Here is a 26,839-nt window from a genome sequence, read left to right on the forward strand (position 1 = left end):
TGCTGACCAGAAAGCTGTTATGGGTAATGGCCATTTTCAAAATGGAGGACGGAAAATTCCCTTGATCACAGTGAACAAACAGGATGCGGGACAGGAGAATGACACTGAGGAGTAGACTACATGGAAGGTAAGTATGACTTGTGTATGCTTATTTTGACTTTTAATTTTCAGTTTATTTTATCACGCCTAAACTGAGTTTAGGCTTGATAATGGGCTTTTCACCAGCGTGCTAACAGTTAACACGGCTTTGAGAATCAAGCCCAATAAGGCACTGTATAAACCCTAAATAATGCAGTCTACACAAACAACATAATTAGACAATATGTACCTCTCAAACAGCATAATTAGGCATAGGGCCAACTTCACCCACATATACGGTAATTAGGCAGTGTGTAACCCCAAAACACAAATGCAGAAAGCCCACGCAAACATAGGGCAGCTTAACATAAATGGAGAATGCCCTCCTTCAAAAATAAGAAGTGTGTCCTTCAAATCGCTTGTGTTCATTGGTGCCTGTAATAATAAAGTTACACTATACTCACCTTTCAGCAGTGGGCACCCCTGCTTATAATGCTTGCAAAAGTCTCTTTAAATGGCCAAAATCCCTTTCGGAGCTCTCTCTCTCTCCCTCTCCCTCTCCCTCTCTCTCTCTCTCATAACAGTAGTTCTATGGAAGGATCTGGGCACTGTGCAAACTATACGGTACACAGACAATGAATAGGTAGCCCTAGCTACATAGCAGAACTGTCCAGTAGAGGAGCAGAAGGTACAGCTGGCCTAACACTTCTCTCCTTTCCAGCACAACTGATATACATTCTTTATTTTTAGTTTGAAGGCATCCCCACCTATCCACATGTGGGGAGATTCTGGGAGATCATTGAGAAGTATAAAGTGACCCAGTTTTACACCGCCCCAACGGCTATCCGCCTGCTTATGAAGTATGGAAATGACGTTATTCAGAAGTAAGTGGCTTTCAGCTATGGGAGTACACAAAGTCACATTCAGCCATAACCACGTTTTCTACTTGCAAAATAATAATTTAATGTTATGGGTTATTTTCTATGGCTAAGTTTCCATTGCAGCGATTCCAGGCCGATTCCCCGCCCACGAATTCTGATGGATTTTAGCAGCCTATAGGAGTCTATGTAAGGCATCCAAATTCGTAGCCAAGGAAAAATCTGAGGCCCTGCAGCATAATTACACGTGTCACTGTCCAAATCCCATAGCCGTGCATAGCGCAGCTAGAGGGATTCGGCTGCGCCCCCTGCAGATGAACATTATGTATTACTTGGATCCATGTACATGTTTGTCCCCATTCAAAGGGGAGGGCTAGCTAAATGCTTGAGTACCACAGGAAGGAACAATAGCAACCAGAAAAAAATGTAAAGACCTGTGCGTGAGTGCTCCAACAGTGGTCGACAAGCACTGATTTGACAGATCTGGCCTTTGTTTGTCCAGGTGACTGCCACCAATCTTGTGACAAGACTTATAGTGCACAGTAGCCATGTTCTTGCAAGGTCAAAGGGGAAACAGATACTTCTAGTAAGACTTGAGGGAAAACAAAGCATAGCCTTCAGTTCAGTTATGTACATTGCTACTATTCATGGTAAATTTTATTTCACCTTGTTTACATGTAAGCATGCAAAACGCTCCCATATCTGTCTATGTTAGTAACTGTGGGGTAGGATGCAGGCATAGGACTGTCGACTAGTCCAACTACTAGATTGGGCAAAAATCATCTGTTTACATGTAACTGCAAATTTAGGCCTCGTTTACACTTAATCAGTTGCTCTCAGTTATAACTGAAAGGACAACTGATTTTGAAAATAATGCCCATGTTTTCCTAGGGCAGCTTTCACACTTAACGCGTTTTAATTGAAATCTTTTTCACAATGCACTGCTATGGAGAAGAAAAAAAAAAGCACCTACCAACTGATTAAGTGTAAACGGGGCCTAAGGGCCTGTTTCCACTACACGCGGATTCTGGATGCAGAAAAACTGACGTCCATGAATGTCTATGGGCTTGTTTCCATTAAATGCGATTTTTATGATGCAGATTTCCCATAGGCATTCATTGGAGTCAGTTTTTCTGCATCCAGAATCCACGTATAGTGGAAATAGGCCCTTAATCATTTTCTCTCAGTTATAACTGAAAAAAATGTCTATGTTTTCCTATGGTTCAGTTCCCACTATACTATTTTTAACTGAAATCTTTTTCACAATACACTGCTATAGGAAAACCGCATACCAGCGCGTACTAACGTGTACCAACGCATTACGTGTAAAGGGCCCTTAGGATTTCCTTTGTTGTGATTATTATGCATTTTTAAGGAGACTTGCCCTTATTTGATTCACTTTTTTTCTCCTTCCTGATCTTTTCACATCTTATCAATAAAATACCTTTTAAAGTGTACCTGAGGTGAGCAGATGGGACATAGAGGCATGTTCTCTGCCTCATGACATGCCTCTGTGTCCCACCCACCGCCGTTCTCTGTCCCCCCCCCCCCCACCCCCCCATCGCTGTGCTATAGCTCCCCGAGATTATCGACAATATTTGTCACCATCTCGGAGGTAAACACAGGGAGAAGGATTCCCTTTTCAAAACGCCCCCATGGGCGTTCCTGCAGGGTATCCAGAGCTCTCTCTCCCTGGCTACGCCTCCAGCCGTCCCCCCCCCCCCCCCCGCCTCCCTGCACGCTGGTGAGAGACACAGTCTCTCTTTGCAGCGTCGTGACCTATAGGTCACAAAAGTAAAAGTGGGCCAGTGCTGCCCACAGGAGCGGCAGGGAGTGGCATTTTTTGCGGCTAAATGATCCGCTCAGTCCCCCGGATCAGGTAGCCTATTTTGTTTTTGTTTTTTTTAGCCCACCTCGGGCTCTCTTTAAAGGGGAACTGAAGAGAGAGGTATATGGAGGCTGTCCTGTTTATTTCCTTTTAGACAATACCAGTTGCCTGGCAGCCCTGCTGATCCTCTGCCTCTAATACTATTAGCCATAGCCCCTGAACAAGCATGCAGCAGATCAGGTGTTTCAGTGGTTCAGACTTATAAGTCTGATCTGACAAGACTAGCTGCATGCTTGTTTCTGGTTTTAATCAGATACTACTGCAGAGAAATAGACCAGCAGGGCTGCCAGGCAACTGGTATTGATTAAAAGGAAATAAACATGACAGCCTCCATATACCTCTCTCTTCAGTTCCCATTTAAGGCATCAGCAAGCAAGAAAATAGAATCATTTTGATAATACTTTTTGGTACTTTATCAATTACAGAGTGCTGAAAAGTTATTTTAAATAGAAGAAGGAAAATGATCTCCTAGTATAAAAAAAAAAAAGGGCCAATCTGTTTTAGGCTGGGTGCCCACTACAGAACGCCAATCACAATTGCCTAGCGAAGTTGCAAGCGATTTCAGAGCATTTTCCAGTCGTTTTTCATTAGTCATTTCATTTTTCAGCTTGCGTTTTCAAGGAATAGGAATGGTTTAAAGACAACCTAAACTTTTGTCTGGCTGCTTTTGAATGTGTGGGGTGTAAAAGGCAAGTGTCTGTGCAGTCTCGTGTGTTTTTTTTTTTTTGTGATGAGAGTTTGTTGCTTGATTAAGAGAGTTCCTGTGCGGGAGTTTTGTGAATCTTACTGTGAATTATTTTGCTTGGATGATTCTGGATGGCTGGAGCTGCAATTGTAGGTAAAAGGAGGAGAAGGGGATTCTCCTTGGCAATTAGCTCTTCCCCCCTGGCCATCTCTGATTTTTGCAATCCAAAATGCCCAAAGCTGCAGCTTTCTGGGGACAAAATCATGCTGACAGGCCTCTCCCTGTCATGTAAGCAGAGGAAGTAAACAAGTCTTTGCAGTGTATTCTGGGGGCAGCCGGTGGTTCTGGGTAGTGAAAACACAACCAAATTGCAGTGTGCTGCAAATGCAAAGCAATTTTTCGCTGCTCCTATCTTCTACATTATAGCGCAATTGCTACACAAAAGCTGCAGGACCTGTAATTGCAATTTCCCTAATGCAATTGCTCCTGTGGACCCTGCTCCCTTTGACTTCTATTAACAAATCGCTTCTAAAATCGCCGGCAATCGCCAGTAATTCAAAAGCAGTGCTCTAGTGGGCAATAGCCCTTATGGAGCTCCTAGACATTATATGCAACCAGCTAGGCTCTACTGCAAGAATAATAGGCACTAGTCTAGTTTAGAGGACCCAGCAGAAACCTCATAAGGAACAATTCCCCAATCACAGCACCCTCAAAAGCATGAAGCGTTTTGATTGGCTGAATAGTGTGGGAGCAGTTTACAACAACCTATGTGAAAGTTCTAGAGGCTTTTGTCCACCCAATCACGTTAGCAGAATGTCCCTATAAAGGTTTCCTGCTGGGTCCCCTTAAAGTGGATCCGAGATGAACTTTTACTCATTGCATAATTGTGTTCCTTTCCGATTGTTTATAGGGCATTCCTCAAGCTAAATACGTTTTTGTTTTAATACTCTAATTCCCTATAACCTAAACAAACCACGCCCACAGCTTTTCAGACAGTAGCAAGGGTTCAAGGGAGCTCAGTCTGGGCAGGAGGAGGGGGAGGTATTACTAGCCAGAGATTTCAGAGGCAGAGGGGAGAAAGAGGAGAGAATAGGTTTTTTTTCACAAACTGAGTGCTGAAGATGCAGATAAGCTTGCCTGTGTGTAATGTTTACAAACAACATGGATGCTGTCATTGTATCACAGGAAGAAATAATCATATTCTAGTGAAACTGTTTGCAGATAGAATTACTATGTAAACTATCTAAACTTTAGATAAGATATATAGACACGTTACTTGTTATAGTTAGTTTTTCATCTCGGATCCGCTTTAACTAGACTAGCGCCTAATAATCTTGTTTTCTATTGGAAAGAGCTATTCCATAAACTAACTGAGAGGGCTGGTGCACACCGAGCGGCTTTTTCAGCGTTTCTGCAGCCGCTTGCAGCTGCGGATACGCTTGGTCAATGTATCTCAATGGGGTGGTTCAGACCAGAGCGGGAGGCGTTTTGCTGAAACGCATACTCCCGGGGTGAGGCATTTTTTGGATTGCGGATGCGTTTCTGCCTTATTGTTAAGTATAGGAAAAAACGCAAACCGCTCTGAAAAACGCCTGTTTAGAGCGGTTTTGCCGGCGTTTTTGTTACAGAAGCTTTTCAGTAACAGCTTTACTGTAACAATATATGAATATGAATATATGAAATCTACTACACCAAAACCGCTACACAAAACCGCAAAACGCTAGCTGAAACGCTACAGAAAAATAAGAAAAAGCGTTTCAAAATCTGCTAGCATTTTGCGGATCTGCTAGCGGTTTTTGGTGTGCACCAGGCCAGACAGATTATTTCAGTGAGCATCATATCTGTCATTAATCATTTCAGCATCAAAGTAGAATATCTGCAAAGCCCCGTAGAGCGTCTTTATCAGAGATTAGCTTCTCCACAGACTTGCATATCAATCAAGATGAAGAATAGTCCTACAGCTTTTTTTTTTTTTTTTTGCTTGTCTGTTTTTCCTTTTAGCTTCCTTTTTGGCCCCTTTGTTCATTATGGTTCATGTTTTCTCATCTAGGTTTAATTTAAATTCTTTGAAGATTCTGGGAACTGTAGGAGAACCCATCAATTCAGAGGCCTGGCTGTGGTACTATAATATTATTGGAAATCAGAGATGTCCCATTGTCGACACATTTTGGCAGACAGAAACGGTGAGTGTTGCAGCCACGTATTGAGCACAGTTTCTTCAGATAGCTGTGAAGACGGATCTGCATGAATGTATGATCATTTTCTTTCAAATAATATAGTTTATCATACTATCAGTCATTGATAGTGTATCTGCAGGGAGAAACTAAAATCCTCCAGAAGACGATATTTGCAATGATATGAAATGTGAAGTATACTTCTGCTGAACCAGCAACAAACGTTAAGGTGGCCATACATCGGGTGACTTAGCAGCCAATTTACCATCCGGTTTGATAATAATCGAATCGGATGGAAATCGGTGCCGCCAAGAGCATGCCCAATTAACTATGTGACCAATTCTCCGGTAGAAATTGGTTGCATGTATCGATCTCCCCTCCTGGTGCCCCGTGCAGTATACGTTACCTGTCGGTGTCTGCAGCTGGCTCCATGCTCCGTCTACATACCCCCCACATGGTGGTTGCCGTATGCGTGGGCGCGCGTGTGATTGATAGAACTGGAATTTTTGAAAGTGAATCATTAAAAGTACGTTTTACCCTGGATCTGCCTAGCCGCTGTTTCTATATCTATGGACTGTCAATTTTGGTCTGGAGCACTCTGGTGAGTTTGTGGGCCTGTGCACTTTTTCTATTTTATCATTATACGCCCCACATCGTGGTTGGCGTATGCGCGGATGCGTGTGTTATGTCACACATGCAACCACGTGTGGACGGAGCACAGAGCTGGCAGTGGACACAGATGGGTAAAGTATACTGCACAGGGCACATTTTACATTGGGGGGACAGTGCTGGGGGCGATGAGGTGACGGATGATCAGGAATCGGCCTACGGTGTATGGGCAAGCAACATATCTCTCTCTGAACAGATTCAATCAGAGAAAGATCTGTCTCTTGGTCGCCCTTCCATCATCTGATGTACGGACATCTTTATAATCTGTGCATCTCCTTGGTTCCTGCTTAACTTATCTTCAGGTATAAATTCAACTGACTCATAACTGTCAGCTGGCATTACAGAGACTTCTTGTCACTGATTAGGCTGGGGGAAGAGATAATGAGGGAGGAGTGAAGCCTCTCCCTCTGTTTCCTCTATCCTAATGTTTGCTGATTATACATGACCCATACCTCTAAAGTATACTGCCAGAGATCAGCAGCCCTGTTTACCTTAAGGGGCCCATCCACTCAGCCGATTTTCTGGCCGACCGATCGATCCCGATAGATCGATTGCAAATCGGTTGGCCAATCGACCGATCGATGGCCGATTTCGATGGATTTCCATCGAACTGGCAGGGTGGAAAATTTAGGTCGATCTGATGAGATTGCTTATCAGTTTGCATTGGCCTTAATGGAAATCTGATGGCAAAAAATGCCATCAGATCGAATTTCAATAGATTTCAAACTGAAATCTATTGGAATTCTATCCTGGTAAAAAATGTTCTAAAAACGCATCAGATAGATCATCAGATGCATTTCTTATCTATCTGCTGCCAATCTGACGAGTGTATGGGCACCTTTATATGTTCTGTAAGGAAATAACTAAAGGAGAATATTAAGTGCATATAATAATATATAGGAGTGCAAATTATTGGCCCTCCCTTGACAAAACATACAGCATATGAACTGACTGGTTGTTCACATCATGTTGTATAGGCACTATAAATGCTTTGAATGCTATTCAAATATTATTTTTTTTAAAAAGTGTTAGCCTTATGTGGTCAGGAGTGGCATTAGGTTTCTCTAACCATAACTCTTCTCAAGAAGTCATTTAATACAGAAAAGCAGCAAAGATTTTAAAGACTGACTCATTTGAAGTAATAATGACATGACCCCACCCTCTTCAGACATAGTCCACCTATAGATGTCTCATAACAGGGATTTCTAATCTATACTATATTATGACTATATCAATACTAGCAAGGAGAAATATGTGTTAGAACCAGGTTTTGTATATAACCTCCTGAATTCTGACTGTTCTTGATGAAACTTTTTAATACATGAAATATGTAATAAAAATTAATCTGGCTGGTAAGGGATGGCGGATCTCCTGCCTTCATTTCAGTTCCTGGGCCGCAGACTTCACCCTATGTGGCATATTCCCACTCAGCCTCGCAAGAATTTATGTCGTCTCAGCACTCGGCTAAACCCAGGACTTTAGTGTGCAAGGTATAGGAATTGAAGGCAGAAGTTCCACCAGAACCCCACTAGGCAGGATACCGGCAGGAAGCATAGTTTAACAGTCCAAGGATCTACACTGGAGATCAGATGACTGCCGATCCAAGGGATAGACAAACTTGAGGTCAGGAACAAGCCAGAGGTCATACACAAAAGATCCAACAGATAAACCAGAGTTGAGACAGGAACAAACTCCATATAGCAGAGGTCGATACAAGGAGCAAGCCAATTCATGGTCAACGGCCAAGCAAAGGTCTAAGGGCTCATTTCCACTATCGCGAATTCGCATGCGTTTTTCGCATGCAAATTCGCATAGCAATACAAGTGAATGGGACGGTTTCCACTTGTCAGGATTCCTGTGCGTTTTTCTGTGCAGAAAAAATTCGGATGGCAGAGCCATCAGAATTCGCATACCGCTATGCGAATCGCATACAATGCATTTAATAGGAAATTCGCATGCGGTTTGGGTATGCAAATTTTCATGCGAATTCGCATAGAAACAATGGAAAAAGCACACCAGCACTGCCATGGTTAAATTCGCATACATCGTCATCCATGCAAATTCGCATGCGAATTCGCATGAAAATTCGCATACACCCGCATGCGAAATTCGCATCCGCATGCGAATTTTTACCGCGGCGATTCGCACCGCACAAGTGGAAATGCAGCCTAAACAATAGATATAGCTTAGCACTGGCAACCAACAGCTATCCCTGGCAGCAAACACTTACTTGGGCAGACCTTTGTAGGGACAGGGGTCAATCAGATGGGACTACAATTCCCATCAGTCAGTCATTGGCTGCCTCTGCAGCAATTGACCACTCAAACACCTTACAATAAATGCTCTCATCCAGCGGAGGAAATATGAAAGGTGCATGGGGTGCCACTACGGGCCGTAGAGGACCCTGGCTGATCTAGCCAGCTGCCTGAAGAGCCAGACTTGTCGCAGGAACGCTGACCAGGTGAGTGCATGACACGGCTGTTTTGTACTGTTTGTTGTGCAGTGTTTGTCGATTTTGAAATACTGCATTGCTCAAAGCTATTCAGTAGGATTTAAACCTCAACTACTTCTTCTGATTTCTGCATGACTGCACATTTTCTTGGTCATTGGCACATTTGATGATACAAAATTCTGTCATTATGGTTGTAAGCTTCAACTTGTGCAATATGTAAAAGCTTCTTTTCGAGAGGAAAAAAAAAAAAACAGCAGCAAGTGTCACCCTTCATAATGCGGCATGTGCCAAACAGCAGGACAGGAAGTGCTCATTCTCATAAGCATAACTGTGGTTGGAGATTAAATAAAATATTTACCATTCTGCTGAGTAAGCCTATTAAATGTAGCCATATGACACTGCTACATACTGTTCGCTGCCTTTGAAAGGTACAAAGTACACATTTGCTTGTAGCTAATGAAAAGACCATGTAAGCTTAGCAAACACCTAAAATATACTGTATCTAATACACTCAACTGAGACAGGCAAGCTTTACTGCCAAAGACTAACATGTCAAGAGATTAATCTGAACAATTCCTGGGAATTTATACAGTGGGAAAACAGTACAATTTTAACAAAAAAAACACCCCCACTGGCTTTTTCTGGTGCTATTTAAATGTTTTATTAATGTTAATGTAATTTACTGTCACCCAGCTGCTTATAAGTACGGTAGGTTAAAAAATCTTTATGTAATATTAGGGTGTTTCTGGCAGCCACTCTCCAAGGTTTCATTCTCTACACTGATCCAGAAAAGTGGAATCTAGGACAGTTGTTACACTCTGTTTAATCATCTCCTTGCCTCATGGTGCTATGCTCTTATGTAATGCTTTGTCACACAGTCTTTTAGTGAGTCACATAGTTCTGAAGAGCAGTGTAGCCTAGCGGAGTCATGTAGGAGAGCAGTTATTAGCAGTAGGTAAGCTGGGTGTGAAGGTGACATATGTAATGTCTATATATACTGTAATTATACTGGTTAGTGCAGATGATTGCTTGTATGAGGCAGAGGCTAATTGATATATTGGAGTTGTTAAATTCCATCTGTAAACCTTGCAAGTCTCCTATATATCCTATTATAAGCACAGCAACTGACTATATAACTTTACATATTAAACGCATACAGCTTTTTTATAATTTTTATTTTAGTTCACTGAGGAGGGCTCTTTTACACTTAATGCGTAGATATGTGTTAGTATGCGTTGCATTTTCTTTCTCCATAGCAAATGCATTGTGAAAAAGCGCTCAGTTAAAACGCGTATAGAAGAGCCATAGGAAAACATGGGCATTACTTTGAAAATCAGTTTTCCTTTCAATTATAACTGAGAGCAACTAATTAAAGGACCACTAGCACGAAAAAAGTAGGCAGTTAAGATCTGAACCACAGAACCAACAGATTTTTGGTCCAGTCCAGGGTTCTCTTTGTTTTTTCAACAGCATTTCCTGAACAGCAGTTGCAAAGTCTAACTGACAAAATAGTGTGCAAGTGAGTAGGTAGGCTGGATAGTATCATACTATTTTGGCAGTTAAAGGGACTCCGAGGAGTGCCCGAATGTAAAAGAATAAATTTACCTGGGGCTTCTTCCAGCTCACTGTAGGCGACTGTCCCCCGACTTCCTCCTGGCTCCTCTCTCCTTCAGCCTCCGCCGGCCCCTGTTTCCGGCGACACCCGGGTTGGGTGTCGGGCGGCTCTTCCTGGTTAATGACGGGCAGCTGGCTTGACAGGTCTGCGCATGCGTGGGTTTTCGGCGACCGATTCGCACTTCTTAATCTGCGACTGTTTAGGAATGGGTTTGGACTTTTCTAAACTGTAGTGCAGCTCTAGAAATTCACGCTAAACTGCCACTATTAGCCACCCTGGCGTTCTATTTCCCCAGGATTTCCGTGCAAAAAGTGGTTCAATTAATTTCCAATAATTTTCAAACACATATTATTTTTTTTTTTTTGCAATCATTTTTTTTTTTTATATTGAATTCAATACAGGTTATTGTATTGAATTCAATTAAAAAAAGTGTTTGCTGTGCGATTTTGATGATGCTGTGTGACACTGGTGCCATTAACGCCGATCGACGGGGGACATGTGATCGCCAAGGGAGAAGCAAAATCCGCCAAGGGACATGAAAGAAGGCACTGGGGAAGCTATCAGAGGTACGCGACAAGGGATCAGCATGCCAATGGTGAGTATAAGACCCAGATGTATTAGCCAGATGTGCAGCCAGGTGTAGTTAGCCAGATGTGCAGCCAGGTGTAGTTAGCCAGATGTGCAGCCAGGTATAGTTAGCCAGATGTGCAGCCAGGTATAGTTAGTCAGATGTATTAGCCAGGAATAGTTAGCCAGATGTTTGCCAGGTATATAGGGAGCAAGATGTTTGCCAGGTGTATAGGAGACAGATGTGCAGCCAGGTGTATAGGAGACATATGTGCAGCCAGGTCTAAGGAGTCAAATGTATAGGGAGCCAGGTTTGCGGGTGCCTCTGCCCCCCCCCCATTGCCCCCGATGCTGTGGCCGGGTGTCCCTTCTGTGGGGGGGCTCCCCTTCTGTGCTGGCTGGTAGTGGCCGGCGGGGATCCCCTCTGTGGGTAGGGGGGAATCCCCATACTGTGCGTGCGGGTGGCCCTTCTGTGTGTGTGTGTGTGGGGGGGCATCCCCTTCTATGGGGGCTAGCCGTGGTCGGTCGGGGACACCCCCTTCTGTGGTGGGGGGGAGGTGGGTGTCCCCATCTATGCAGGCTGTGGGTGGCCTCTCCCTCCTCTTCCCCCCCCCCCCCCATCCATCCCTCCCGATCCCCCGTGCCCCCCATCCCGTGTCTCCCCCCCTGTCAGAAGCCCTGATCTACTCACCTGAGGGCTTTCTCCTGCGGCGGAAGCGGCGCACCTCCTCCTCCATCGCGAAGTCTCGTGTTCTCTGTAATTACAGGAGGGTGTCCATCGCGGCCAGCGCAGGAGAAAGCCCTCAGGTGAGTAAAGCGGGGCTTCTGACAGGGGGGAGACACGGGATGGGGAGACACGGGATGGGGGGGGGGACAGAGAGGGAGGGATGGGGGAAGAGGAGGGAGAGGCCACCCACAGCTCGCATAGAAGGGGTCACCCCCCGCACAGAAGGGGGTGTCCCCGACCGCCAAGACCAGCCCCATAGAAGGGGATACCCCCCCCCCCCCAACCCCCGCACACACAAAAGGGTTACCCGCACGCACAGTACGGGGATCCCCGGCCCCCCGCACAGAGAGGATCCCCGCACCAGCCACCCGCCGGCACAGAAGGGGAATCCCTGCACAGCCCCACACATTCTCTGCCTCGCCGGCTGCACAGGGATTCCCAGGGTGGCTGGATGCTAGTTCTGTATACTGTGGGTAGCACAGATCGCTACCCACAGCGTGCTGACAGGCATCCAGCCATCCTGGGGAATCCCTCTGATGAGGGAAAAGTGCAGCCGGCGGGGCAGAGAAACAAGAAATCTCCCTGGCGGTATTGACGAGCTCAGCTCGTCAATACCGCTTTCAGCAAGTTTTTTCCTGGACGAGCTGAGCTCGTCAATACCGCCAGGGTGGTTAAGTAGGATTCAAGAAGCTTCTTATTATACAGAACAGTTCTCACTGCTGGTTAGAACTGTTTTAAAGGAGAACTGTAGTGAGAGGGATATGGAGGCTGCCATATTTATTTCCTTTTAAGCAATACCAGTTGCCTGGCAGCCCTGATGGTCTATTTGCCTAAAGAAGTGTCTGAATCACACCAGAAACAAGCATGCAGCTAATCTTGTCATATTTGTCAGAAACACCTTATCTGCTGCATGCTTGTTCAGGGCCTATGGCTGAAAGTATTAGAGGCAGAGGATCAGCAAGGCTGCCAGGCAACTGGTATTGCTTAAAAGGAAATGAATATGGCAGCCTCCATATACCTCTCACTACAGTTCTCCTCTAAGGCCCTTTTCCACCAGCACGTTTGCGCTGGCTGAATCGCAAAGTCGCAAACCGCTAGCGATTTTACAATCGCTACGGTTTGCTTTTTAACATAGGAATCGCGGTAGGTCATTTCCACTACCGCGATTCGTTTTTTATGCGAACGCGTGGCGGAGCGATATTTGCCACGATTTTGCTATGCAGTGCATAGCATAGCAAAATCGCGGCCGCAAAACGTCGGGGAATCGCCGGTTTTGCGATTCAGCAATCGCTAGCGTTCAGCGTGAACGCTAGCGACTGCAGGTGGAAAAGTGGCCACTAATGATCCAGTCTTTTTCATCCAATGTTACCACATCTATGATGTAGAAGGGTAAACGGAGTGAATATATTGAATGGATAATGTAAGCAGTCCCTTATTGTAAACTCGCAAGGGCAGGGACCTCCTGCTAGTGTTTCTCATACTGCTGTAACATAACACATATGCACATGTACCAACTACACATCAACAATGTATGTATTTGTATTTCTACTATTCAATGTCATGACTGTACAGTGTCTTGTAGTTCTTATGTATACTTGTCCCCCATTATTTGTTTGTACTATGTACAGCGCTATGGAAGATGTTGGCGCTATATAAATAAAAAATAATAATTACATAGAAATTGTAAGATTGGATGAAAAAGATTGGATCATTAGTGGACACCATACGAAGAAAAAGCTTTGATAAATCTGGCCCAGTATGTCTAATCTGATAGGGTAGAAGGAAAGTTTTCTCTGTAGTTCCACTTCAAATGAGAAGATTACCATGTTTTCCAGGAAACCGATGTTTGTGTTTAAAAGGGAGTAAAGATGACCACCTCTGTACCTTTTTTTTTTTTTGGGGGGGGGGGGGGGGGGTTTATTATCCCCCCCCCCCCCTCTAAAGGATTTCTGAAAGATGTTGTGGTTGCTAAGTTGTATATTGTGAAGTACAATACTTATTGTATTGTAACTCATTGGAAATATGAGTATATTTTGCGTGTATGTGTTTTCCATCTGCCACACTATTTTGTTTACATCGCAGTTTACCCAAGTCAAACAACTAAAAATCATTTCTATTGATCTGTTTTAGGGAGGTCATGTGATAACGCCTCTGCCAGCTGCCACCCCACTGAAGCCTGGATCAGCTGTAAGTAGCAATGAGCACTGCAAACGTACTGATAAATTAGTTAATCTCCCAGGCCCAATCTACAGTAGATGGTTTAGGGCTAATGCACACTACAAGAGCTTTTTAAATGCTAGAGATTTTAAAAGCTCTTTCTAATGCAATGCTATGGGGGATTTTTACAAAATCACATTGTTCCAGTGTGAACACACACATAGGGTTATATTAGCAAGAGCTTAAATCACAAAGCGCTTAGAAAAGCTCTTGTAGTGTGCACCAGCCCTTAAAGAAAACATCCAAGGTCCCCCCCAAAAGAAAGATTAGCTTACCTGGGGATTCCTTCAGCCTGTGGCAGCCATCTTGTGCCCTCGTCACAGCTCTCGAAGGCTCCCGGTCTTCTCCTCGCCAGGTCGGGTTCCGGGTCAGCGTCTTCTGCGCTCCACGGCGCGGGTCACGTGGTCCAGCCGACATCATCAGGATGGTACTGCGCAGGCGCAGTACCGTCCTGGAATCCCCAGGTAAGGTCGGGTTCTGCAGCGGAGAAGACCGCGGGCCTCAAGAGCTGCGGCGAGGGCACAAGACTGCTGCCATGGGCTGGAGTAAGCCCCCGGTAAGTGGATCTTCTTTTTTTTTTTTTTTTTTTTTTTGGGGACCTTGGACACTCACTTTAAAGGACAACCGAGGTGACATGATTAGATAGACATGTGTATGTATAGTGCCAAGCACACAAATTACTAGACTGTGTTCCTTTTTTTTCTCTTTCTCTGCCTGAAAAAGTGAAACACTTGGGGCTTGAATCACTAACCAGTGCTAACTCAGTTAGCACGTGTTAAGGTTTAGCACGTGCAAATTAGGGTGCTAAGTAGTTTGCACAGCAAAGCTGTTGTTGTTCGCGTGCTATTTTAGCTGTGCCATATGCGAACGCCATACGGTCCGTTTGAGTGCAAAATTGGCCGCTTTGCGTGCAAAGTATGCTTATCACGCTACTTAGCACGCAAAGCGGCTGATTTTGCACGCGAATTGCTGCGCGCAAAACTTTGCGCGTGAAGCGCAGAACTTTACACGTGCAAACTCTTACATGCATATTAGCACGTGAAGAGGCAGTTTGCACGTGCTAAGGGGCTTTTCACTGGCGTGCTAACATGAACGATTTTGAGAATGAAACCCCAAGTATGCAAGTGGCAGTCTCTGCCCAGGTCGGACTGGGTCAGACTATAGCATAACCCTCTGATAAGTAATTACAGCCATAAAACCCTTTCCTGTCAGTAAATGGCTTCTGAGAGCAGGAAAGAGATAAAAAAAAAGGTCAATAATTCATAGATTTGAACTCTGACATACTATCAATGAAGGTGTCATTGAGCAGAGACAATGAAACAGTAAAAACTAGCTTTAGATATAAAATAAAACTGGGATATCTAAAAAAATAAAAAAAAAAGTAATTTTTAGGCGACTGAGGGTAGATGCGATTGTTTGTTTTTCTCATCAGTTTATTTTCACCTCGGATGTCCTTGAAGGAACAATGAGAGACGTGACTTGACTTGTTTAGTATACTTATATAGAACATTACATGTCATGTCGATTCTGTATAATTACAGGACCTGTTCAGCCTACAAGGTATAACAACTTAAAGTCCAGCTTGTGTGTCCATATCCTACAGGAATTAGCTGATGGATGCATTAAACCTGTATAATGATTACTGTAATATATTTTTCACCCTATTGTGTATATTACACTTTTATAGCATATAACACAGAAATAAAGTTAAGAGGTAATATTGGTCTTAAGTTAATCATACTCTGCTTTTTATTACTTCTTCGCTTGGTAGGAGCCCAAAAGGTATTCTACCTGATGATAAAAACATAACATGGTATATTCATTAACATTTGAAAGGGATGCAACACCAGGAGAGTAAATGACTGACAGGTATTGCTCCTTAGCTCTAGCGTGATTCACTGTCAGCATGTGTGTTTTCTGATATCTCATTAGGTGCTCTAAAGGTAGCCATACATCTAGCCATGATGGGCAGATTCAACCAACAGACAAATCTCGAATTAGAGAGAGATCTGTTGGTTGCCCATACACCGGCAGGCTGATTCGATTTCAGCATGAAATCTCTTGGGAATCATCCGAGCCTGCCGCAATTGCCACGTTACCCGAATCTATAAATGTGCCTTGTTCACATTATAAATCGCCAGCACTATCGCAAGCGCTGAGCGTTTATAGAGCTTTTTTAAAGCGCTATTTCTTTTGCGCTTTTTTCTAAACGCTTTTGATCAGTGATGTACCCGGAAATGAATAAATACAATGCATCTATTCACAGAAGTGCTTAGGAAATCGCAAAGTGCTTGATAATGCACTTTGTATAGCGATTTCCCTATACCTTCCATTGAGCCAAGGTGCTCAGACAATGGTACAGGCATCGCATTTGCGATTTCAATTGAATCTAAATGCTTACATGTGAACACTCTCATAGGGAATCATTGCACAAGCGCTAATGGGGTGATTAATAAAATCGACAACGCTTAAAACCCCCCGCAAACGCTCATAGTGTGAATAAGCCCTAAGTGTGCGTTTATAGATTACCTGCCCTGTGCCGTCTGTTTTCCACTGCTCTTCTATTAGCCCCATACAAGCTGCTAGCGTGGCGCATGCTTGACGACACACGCCAAGTATGCGGCTAATAGAAGAGTGGTAGAAGGATGGGCACCGTGAAACAGGACAGGTAATGTATAAATGCACACTTACAGCACATTTATACATTGTTGGAATGGCGCCGGTGGTTACGTCACTCGTCCCGATATTGCTCGCCATTACTGCTGCACACCTGATTGAGCTAGTCGGCCCTACATCTTGCAGCATGTCCGACCAAATGCACTTGCTGGTACTGATTTTCATCGGATTCTGATTATAATAATCAAATTGGATGGTTGATCGGCCGCCAAGTCGCCTGATGTATGGCCACCTTAAGCGCAGTAAGATATTGCAGGTGACAGTTGTTGTTGAACATACTGCACTTCTGCTTTAGGGCTGGTTCACACGGGCGTCTGCTGAGCTTTCGCTTGGCATTGCGTTCAAACGCCAGCGTTTAAACGCCAGCGTTTAAACGCCAGCGTTTAAAAGCTAGCTTTTAAAGGCTTTTGGGAAGCGTTCAAGGCTAGCAGTTCTGGTCTCTGCTATTGTTTCCTGGCGTTTACCGCCTCTGAAAGCAGCATGTTGCTTTCGAGACTAGACGCAACGCTGGGATCTACTGCCAGGCTTTCATGAAAGCCTGCAAAAGCCAGCTCTAAACGCTCCCATTCACTTGCATGGGATGGCAGTAGATCCCAAAAAACGCTGCGTCTGAAACGCTGCGTTAAACGCCACAAAAACGCCCGTCTGAACCAGCCCTTAACAGGCAACCGAGGGTCAGCAATAAAGCAATTTGAAATGTTAAGAAGATATACAGTCAGGTCCATAAATATTTGAACATGGACACAATTCTAACATTTTTGGCTCTATACACAACCACAATGGATTTGAAATGAAACAAACATAATGTGCTTTAAAGGGAACCTAAACTGAGAAGGATATGGATTTTTCCATTTAAAATAATACCAGTTGCCTGACTCTTCTGCTGATCCTATGTCTCTAATACTTTTAGCCACAGCCCCTGAACAAGCATGCAGAGCAGGTGCTCTGACTGAAGTCAGACTGGATTAGCTGCATGCTTGTTTCATGTGTGTGATTCAGCCACTACTGCAGGCAAATAGATTAGCAGGACTGACAAGCAACTGGTATTGTTTAAAAGGAAACATTCATATCCCTCTCAGTTAAGGTTCCCTTTAACTGCAGAATGTCAGCTTTAATTTGAGGGTATTTCCATCCAAATCAGGTGAACGAAGTAGGAATTACAACAGTTTGCATATGTGCCTCCCACTTAAGGGACCAAAAGTAATGGGGCAGAAAAATAATCATAAATCAAACTTTCACCTTTTAATACTTGGTTGCAAAACCTTTGCAGTCAATTACAGCCTTAAATCTGGAACGCATAGACATCACCAGGCGCTGGGTTTCATCCCTGATGATGCTCTGCCAGGCCTCTACTGGAACTGTCTTCAGTTCCTGCTTATTCTTGGGGCATTTTCCCTTCAGTTTTGTCTTCAGCAAGTGAGATGCATGCTCAGTCAGATTCAGGTCAGATGATTGACTTGGCCATTGCATATCATTCCACTTCTTTCCCTTCAAAAACTCTTTGGTTGCTTTTGCAATATGCTTTGGGTCATGGTCTATCTGCACTGTGAAGCACCATTCTGAAACATTTGGCTGAATATGGGCAGATAATATTGCCCACAACCCTTCTAAATTCATCTTGCTGCTATTGTCAGCAGTTACATCATCAATAAATACAAGAAGGCAGCCATACATGCCCACGCCATGACACTACCGCCCCCATGCTTCAATGATAAGATGGTATGCTTAGGATCATGAGCAGTTCCTATCCTTCTCCATTCTCTACTCTTTCCAACACTCTGGTCTCCCACAATGCACTGGGCATAGAATTCAACATAATAAACAGCCTAGGCTAAGCCTCAGTGGGAGAGTGAGGCTATACACCAATATGCAGCAGTATATAGCTATAGGAAGTGTAGTAGTCTAATGCTGAAACCAGAGTATTTAACATAAAAGTGAGTATTCTAAATAATTAACTGCATTCTGCTACATGTCATTACAGTTCCTCTTTTAGGTAATAGAGAAGTTTGTTAATTAGTTCAGGCTGCACTGGAGGAGCAGCAATGAGACAACTACCAAAATAGGCAAGATAAAATAAGTGGAGGCCAATTACGTTTTTCCTCCTCACCTTGGCTATAGTCAGTGTCACAACAGGTAGCATAAGGCAATACCTGGACTCCACAGAGATTGCTAAACCTCCAAAATGGCACACCCAGTATGTGCCATTTCCAGAAGGTTTGCTGTGTTTCCCAGCACAGTGCCAAGGGCATGGAGGAAGTTCCAGGAGACAGCAGGATTAGTGATAGGTAGTGTGTTATGAAGTCTGAGTAGATATAAAGTAAGGAGAGTGGGTGAAGACAATAGGAAAGGACTCCAACATGCATATATTTAAAAAAAAGTTGCACACTAATTTAGGTGAAACTTTAAATAACAATAACGGTAAATAACAGTTTGGGTGGAACGTTAAATAACAATAACCATAACAAAAACAGTAAATAATTGAATTGCAATATTACATTATCATTAAATGTACCGATAGTCTACAACCTGACTATAACATAACCTCTTCTACTCTCACACAGAACTCTCCCCTGGTGGTGCCTAATCCTAAGAACGCCCTGTTGGTGCCTAACCCTAAGACCCCCCTGCTGGTGCCTAACCCTAAGACCCCCCCTGGTGTTGCCTAACCTTAAGACCCCCAGATCCCTTCTAACAATATTACCATATAATCACAGCCGCCCACTAAATAGCATAGCCGCTATCAATATTGTGGTACAACAATTGCACCCATTTTTGGCCATGCATTTATTAACTGCTCCTTCCAGCACATGTTAAGTGATGTATGCTGTCCTATCTACACATCTTTCAGTTTGCAGAGATGTACATAACTAGTGCAGTGCAAGCAATTCTTTATAATATGTAAAACTTCCCGGGGCATATTGAAGGAAAAGGGCACAGAACTGTTAATAACATGACAGTAACTTCTAATTTATGTAAGGCAGTTTGGTACCTTATTGAGGTTGCATTCCCTAATTTAGGTTCTCTAAGCCTTCCTGTGGTATAGAGTTCTTTATGTTTTGGTTTGTGTAAAGCTCTCTTCAAATAATCTGTTTTGCAGACCTTTCCATTTTTCGGGGTGGTACCCGCGGTTCTGAATGAGCATGGAGAGGAGCTGGAGGGTGAAGCTGAGGGCTATTTGGTATGTTCTAGAAGTAGATTCTAAGTTGTGTATCCTCAAAATTCACCAATGTCTGACAGACAACATTTACTACTGTACAGTGTGTACAATACACTAGGTTAAAACACATCTATTGAGAAGACATACTTCAGATAAATGTGACATTAACCGCATGTTGAAGCGATGGACATGCTATGTTTCTACAGTTACATGTTTCCACAGCAGAGTCCTGTTGGTTTTTTTTCTTTGTTTGTTTTTTTGGTGCAAGATGTTATTCAAATGTCCATTTCAGATTTTCCTGTATATTTGTGGACTTTTATAAACAGAATGGCTTTTGGGTATATATAATATATAATTTAAAATTATACCATTTTATTATAAAAGTGTGTGTGTGTATGCATGTATCTATGTGTGTATATATGTATATATGTGTGTGTGTATATATATATTATTATTATTATTATTATTATTATTATTTTTATTTTTTTTTATGAAGTAAGGTCAGTTTTGCATAATCACTTGTCTCCAACATTTAAGTTTTTATTATTTATTAGTTGATGAATTAATGTGTTTGCAATTTTGCACATTTAAGCTTTAGTAATAACTTAATGTCTCACACAGCCCTCGGGAGTACATGATAAGACAAACAGGATTATACTGTGTAGTAAATGCACAGATAGTTATTAAGTTTTGATGTTTGGCCATGTAATTTCTCATGACTGTCAATTATGCTGAACTTTTTTGTGTCCCTCTCTGCCCAAACATGAATTAAGAACTTGTACTGGTAACTGCTTATGATATAATAAGTTAACTGCTTATACTTGCTATAATTATACCTGAAATTAAAGACTCAAGACTTTACCCGTTTATATGTTAGGTCTTCAAGCAGCCATGGCCATCCATAATGAGGACTGTATATGGCAACCATGAGCGCTTTGAGAATACGTACTTCAGAAAGTTTCCAGGATATTATGTGGCTGGAGATGGTAAGAGGTTCCTGACAAATAAGTCAGTTATTATACTCATAAAGCAATCTGTAAGCAAAATACTCATCTCACACCTTGTTCTCTGGTTTGTCAGGATGCAGAAGAGATAAAGATGGTTACATCTGGATTACAGGCCGGATAGATGATATGCTAAATGTTTCAGGTATGCAATATAATATTCTGTTACCTTTAAAGGCATACTATTCTTGCTGTTGATGTGCATAAAGTGAACATGATAAAGATGTCATACAAGGAGCTGTCAGTCAATTGTTGGCTTCAATGTTTAGTGATTTCCCATACATCATGGAGGACAGGTTAGGAAGGTGTGTGCCAAGGACTCCTCAACCAACCAACCTAGCAACTGGTACTGTGAGCAAGTGTCAGAAGGACATGAAACAGATGTTCATTTGGCCAGTTCATCCCCTGGCAACCATCTGCCTTACCTGTCTTCCACAGTGTTTGTGACAGCTCTTATTGCTGCACAATAAAACCATCGCTGGCCTAAAGGCTTGTACACTCGTCCAACAAAAGCGCACAACCAATCCCACAACATGACCGAACGCACAACCAAGCGATTGCACAACTTTTATTTTCTGTGCACCAGGCAACTGAACAACCAACTTATTTGCATACTTCGCACGCAAGCGGAACAACGGACTGGCCGCATTCAAAACAAGTACAAGTCGCTCAAACGACATCATCTGCACGATATCAGTCTAGTCCTCTAGTCGTTTGTCACTCGTTCACATGCCCAACTATAATGCAATAGACCAAGTTTAGTTGATGATTGGGCACAAAAGTTCCACGTTTGTACGACCCTTAATAGTATTTGTTTGCCTTCTTTTGTGAATGTTTGATACCATTTTTAGCAAACATTTTTGACTAGGCACACTCCAGGTAATACACACAATGCAATTTTCTGACAGGTTTACTGTCAGATTGACTATTTCCAATATGTCCGATCTGACTTGCAATCGATTTTCTGATCATTTTACCATAATAGTGAATAGAAAATCGATTGGAAAATCGTTCGGAAATCAGATTGGACATGTTGGAAATCGTCGATCTGACAGTAAATCTAACAACACAACTGATACAAAATAATACACACAAATTTATCTTTGCAAAAGAGATTAAAACATAACATTTATTCTGCCCACTAAAAACCATTAGCCTGTAAAAATACTGTTTCCATATACAGACTGGGGAAGGGAGAAAGGAAGTCAGGGGTACTATCTAAAGTGCTCAGCATGCTACAGCCTGTTAATATAGCCGTGAGGCTATGACATGGTTTTTTCCATATCTATTGTACTTATTATATTTATGCCGTCCTTTCCACCATCCCTTCACCACCTGGCATCGCAGGTCAGATATATCGTGCAGATTGTATTTATGGAACTGTCTTGCAGAGCCGGGACAAGGTCCTCCAGCACCCAAGGCTGAGACACCAAAGTGCGCCCCTCCATCCCTCCCACCCCAGCCGTCACACACTGATTGCTATTAGACTAAGAGGCACACCAGGGCGCCCAACCTCCCCAACACCTTAATATCTAGTTATCTGGCTTGCAGTCACTGCCATGTATCCCCATTTATTATTTATTTCTGCTTCAAACACAATTAGAAATGACAGCTGAATGAATTCTGTGCCCCCTCCTACACTGCGCCCTGAGGCTAGAGCCTCTCCAGCCTATGCCTCGGCCCGGCCCTGCTGTCTTGTATTATGGACATGGTGGTGGTCTGAATAAAGCCTTTAAAGGAACAGTGTCCAGACTAACTATTTTGCACTAAGTTGTATCCACGTGTTTTTCTGCCATTTGGTCGGCTGCACGCCCCTTAGCTATCCCAAATCCACACCATACAAGTGGTCTGGGGTGAGAAAGTGAATTGTATATGTTTGCCTTGATACGTGCGGGCCTAGCCCTCCATCTCCATCTACTGGGTGCCAAGTAAGTCTTTCTCAAGTGTACAATTTATTATATTTATGTAGCACACTGAGCACTTTGCACTTTAGATAGTACCCCTGACGAAGACCCTAATTATTAGGGGGTAAAACATGTAGGGTTTATAGGCGGGGTGTTGTATTTGATTATCAACTCTATCTGGGTAATAGGGAGAACCTATGTAGTGAGCTAAACTCATTGACTTCATTCACAAGGCTCTGTGTTCTCCTTTCTCCCTCCCCAAATCTGAATATGGAAACAGCATTTTTACAGGCTAATTGTTTTTAGTGGTCAGAATAAAAGTTATGTCTTAATTATACTTATTAAAAGTTATGTCTTCTTTTTGCAAAGGTATAGATGTGTGTGTACTGATAGTGAATCTGTCAGAAAATTGCATTGTGTGTATCTAGCATTAGGTTTCTTTGTTTGAAAGATGTACATTTAAATTTGAAGATATTTCCTTATATTGCTGCAAAATTCAGTATTATTTAGTAGTGTGTGCCGGTTAGTGTTTGTTTCTGATTTTTGCATTACAAGTAAACCTGAGATGTGTCTTGCAGGCCACTTACTGAGCACTGCTGAGGTTGAGTCTGCACTGGCAGAGCATCCGGCAGTTGCAGAGGCTGCAGTAGTGAGCCGGCCACACACTGTGAAAGGAGAATGCCTGTACTGCTTTGTCATTCTGAAAGATGGGAAGAAGTTTACAGAAGTTGTTGCAGAAGAACTCAAAAAACAAGGTAAACTAAAGTTATGTTGCTAGTGTGATTATTGTGTTTACTTTAGCACAGAGCCATGTTCTAACCATGCTGCCTATTTGTTAAACATATACATAAAGGTAAGCAATCATCTTTAAAGTATTAGGCCCCTTACCCACATAACATGATTGCCGTCGTGTTTTCAGGACTGCAATGCAACGCAATTCGAGGGGACATCAGAAGTGCTTAGACTGCACTGTCTGATGTCCACGGTTAATTGCAATGCACGGTTTCCAACTGGAATACGCAAACACATTGTACTGAATTGTACTGATTGGAATCGTAATCACATTGTCGAAAATCTGAACGGAAGTGCATTGCATTGGTACTCTTGTTTTCCGGTGCGTTTGGATGGGGAAGGAACCTTAGTGTGTTTGTGCGTGTTGTGCACAATGTTGTTTCAATAAGGGAGGGTGCAACCAGGGTCCCTGAATCTGAGGGGCCAACATGGAGCCCTCCTACTGGCGTTGCATTAGCTCTTTATTGGTGCTTTAGTAGCAACGATCACCTCTATAAATGTTTTGACTATAAGTAATATTTAACAAGCCATTCTATTTACATTTCTGCTTACATAGTGGCTGTCCTTGGAGACCCGGTTTTGGTGGTATGCAATTACTATGCATACAGTTCTGAGGGAAGGCAGAGTAACATTTTGTACTATAGACCAAGGTTCGGTAGCTTCACCACTGGTTGTGACCATCATAATGTAAATGAAGCTCTGATTAATAATGCTAATAATTAAAAGTGCTATATACCTGCATTCTTATTTTAGGCGTGGTTTTAATTTGTATGGATATCAATCCTGTTAATCCTATAATGACTCCACACTGGCTGTGGCTAGGCATTGAGTAATTTGGAAATTGAGTTGGGTAATTGTAATGATCCGCTCAGCTGGCTGTACAGGCAGACAGCTGTTTGACCATTCCTCTAGTCTGTGGGCTGTAGGTCTCTGGAAGAGAGACCTGTCTTTCCTTTGCAAGTTTCTGATCTGCTCTGCTGCTGAGGACATTGCATACATTGGTTATGCAAATCACCCAGTTAACTCCTTTGTAGGCTGGCAGTATAAAGAGCTATGTTTCCCAGAGTTCTTTGCTGGTCATTACTTCATGGTTTGTTGAAACACTCCTAGAGTGTCAGTCCTGCTATTGCTTGTTAAAGTTATCTTAGAGTAATTCTTGGGACTGCACTAGGCAGCTTCCCTAGTGCAGTTAGCTTGCTATCTGTTTTGTCTGTATTGCCTCTCTGTTGCGATTGTCCTGTCACCAACGGTGGTTGTCAGGAAATCGTTCTGTCTGTCTGGGGGTGCTAACCAGAGCAGTGTTCGCTACTGGTAGCCCCTTCTGTTAATCTGTCTTGTTTGGATCGCACTAGCCTCTAGCGGTAGCGGCTGTGGATCCTTCTGATCTTTGTTCTTGGAGTATAGCTGGAGCAGCGGTTGCTCCCTGCTATCTCATCTGTCTGTCGTGCTTGGATCGCACTAGCGGTAGTGGCTGTGTATCCTTCTGATCTGCTTTCTTGTCCCTGTATCTGGATCGCACTCGCTCTGGAAGAAAGAGCAGTGGATCTTCCCTAGCCTGTTCCTGAACTCGGATCACACTTGCTCTGACGGAAAGAGCAGTGGATCTTTCCTCTCGTATTCCTGTTTTCCGTTTGTCTGTCTTCTGTAGGCTTGGTGAGGTAACCGTTAAGCAAGTGCTCGCGTTCTTTGTTTCGTGTTTGTCTGTCGGTGGTTAGTTAGGCGTGCTTGTCTCTGTTGCGCTTAACGTGCGGAGATCGCGTGTAAACGCGTTCGCTGTTGCGAATGAGTGCGGTGTTCGCGTTTAGCTAGCGTTTGTTATTTTTGTTATTTTCTCATTGTCGTTTTCTGTGCCTTTGCTTCTCTTGTGTTCTGTTCTGATCTGTCTTGTGTCATTTCTGGCGATCGCCTCTCTCGCGATCGAGTTCATACTTTGTTTCTGCGAATGTGTGTTCACCGTCGCTGGGTGGCGACTAGATTGGGGAACACACATTTAGTCTTTCTCTATGCTCTTCTCTTTAAGGGCTGTTCAGCCCTGCATTGTCTTAGATCTGTACAATTCCCATCTGGCATTTGTGCCCGTGCAGAGGCTATGCTCGTCTGCACTCCACAGCGCCATCTGTTGGTGGGAATTGCCCTCTGCTGGTGCATTGCACCTAGCCAGGGTTCACCTAATTATACGCGTGTGGAGGGTTTTCGTTGTGTCAGTGCGCATCTTGTGCGCTGACGACGAAAACTATTCCGCAAAAGTTACAGTAATACCAATAGTAGAATATAGGTTAGGTAATGTTACCCATATTCTCTAATATTGCCTTACCAAATACATCAGGTGACTTGGCGGGCGATCGACCATCTGATTCAATTATTATCGAATTGGATAAAAATCTGTGCCGCCAAGTGAATGCCTGACCGACAGTGTGACCAATTTCAGTCCCAGATCGCGCATGCTGCAAGATGGGTGCACTGAGGTAGCGGTCTGCAATTTCGGGATGATTGACGAATGCGACGAACACCCACCTGAGGCCCCCCACCCCCGCACTGTCCCTCCCTAATGTTAAATGTTCCCCCTAGTGCCCATTGCAAGTGATGCATTACCTGTCAGCGGGCTCCGCTGCTTTCGGGATTCCTCGATTCTGCATACACGCACCCCCCATGTGGTTGCCTAGTAAGGGCAGCATGTGGGATGTCAGGCGTCACTCACATGGCCACGCTACTAGGCAACCACGTGGCATGCGTGTATGGAGAATCCCGGAAGCAGCGGAGGTCACAGACAGGTAAGGTATCACTTGCACTGGGCATCGGGGGAACATTTAACATTAGGGGGACAGCGTTGATGCGGCATCACAAGGCCGATTCCAGATCGATTTCAACATGAAATAGATCAGGAATCGGCCTGCAGTGTATGGGCAGCTACCAGAACTCTCTTATCAGATTTGATTAAGAGAGAGATTTGTCTCTTGGTCGAATCTGCCCATCATCGCTAGGTGCATGGCTACCTTAACCTTCCACTACTTATGCCCAACACTAAGGCCCGGTTCACACTGGTGGGAAAAAACAGCTCCAATGTTAAACTATGGATCTGTTCACATTGGTCTGTTAGAACGGATCTGTTCCACACGATGAGCTGAACGAACCGCACATTTGGTGCTGCAGCAATTGTTCCAGACTGCTGAGCCCAGCGAAATGGAACCAGAAGCCCTGCATTGGGGGCAATGAGAAAACGGAATGTTTCTTCGCACTAGTGGGGGACTGGGGGTAATATGGGGAAACAGAATGGAAGCAGCTGAACAACAACGGAGTGAAGACTGATCCTATCGACCGGTAATCAGATCAGTTTTTATACGGATCTGTTTGCCACT

The 26,839-nt window shown here is 43.6% G+C and overlaps 1 protein-coding gene across 1 annotated transcript in view; it reads left to right on the forward strand.

Moving 5' to 3' along the window:
• The window catches only part of LOC137518827 (acetyl-coenzyme A synthetase, cytoplasmic-like), a 101,460-nt gene that overhangs the window by 63,430 nt on the left and 11,191 nt on the right, over positions 1–26,839 (forward strand). Inside the window, exons 10-16 of the mRNA XM_068237185.1 lie at positions 829–962; positions 5,580–5,712; positions 13,864–13,920; positions 19,724–19,804; positions 20,661–20,769; positions 20,864–20,932; positions 23,270–23,446. Of these exons, the coding sequence (XP_068093286.1) occupies positions 829–962; positions 5,580–5,712; positions 13,864–13,920; positions 19,724–19,804; positions 20,661–20,769; positions 20,864–20,932; positions 23,270–23,446 (760 nt within the window). The remainder of the gene's footprint in view (positions 1–828; positions 963–5,579; positions 5,713–13,863; positions 13,921–19,723; positions 19,805–20,660; positions 20,770–20,863; positions 20,933–23,269; positions 23,447–26,839) is intronic.

This window comes from Hyperolius riggenbachi, chromosome 5, assembly GCF_040937935.1.
Source record: "Hyperolius riggenbachi isolate aHypRig1 chromosome 5, aHypRig1.pri, whole genome shotgun sequence".
Taxonomy (NCBI): Eukaryota; Metazoa; Chordata; class Amphibia; order Anura; family Hyperoliidae; genus Hyperolius; species Hyperolius riggenbachi.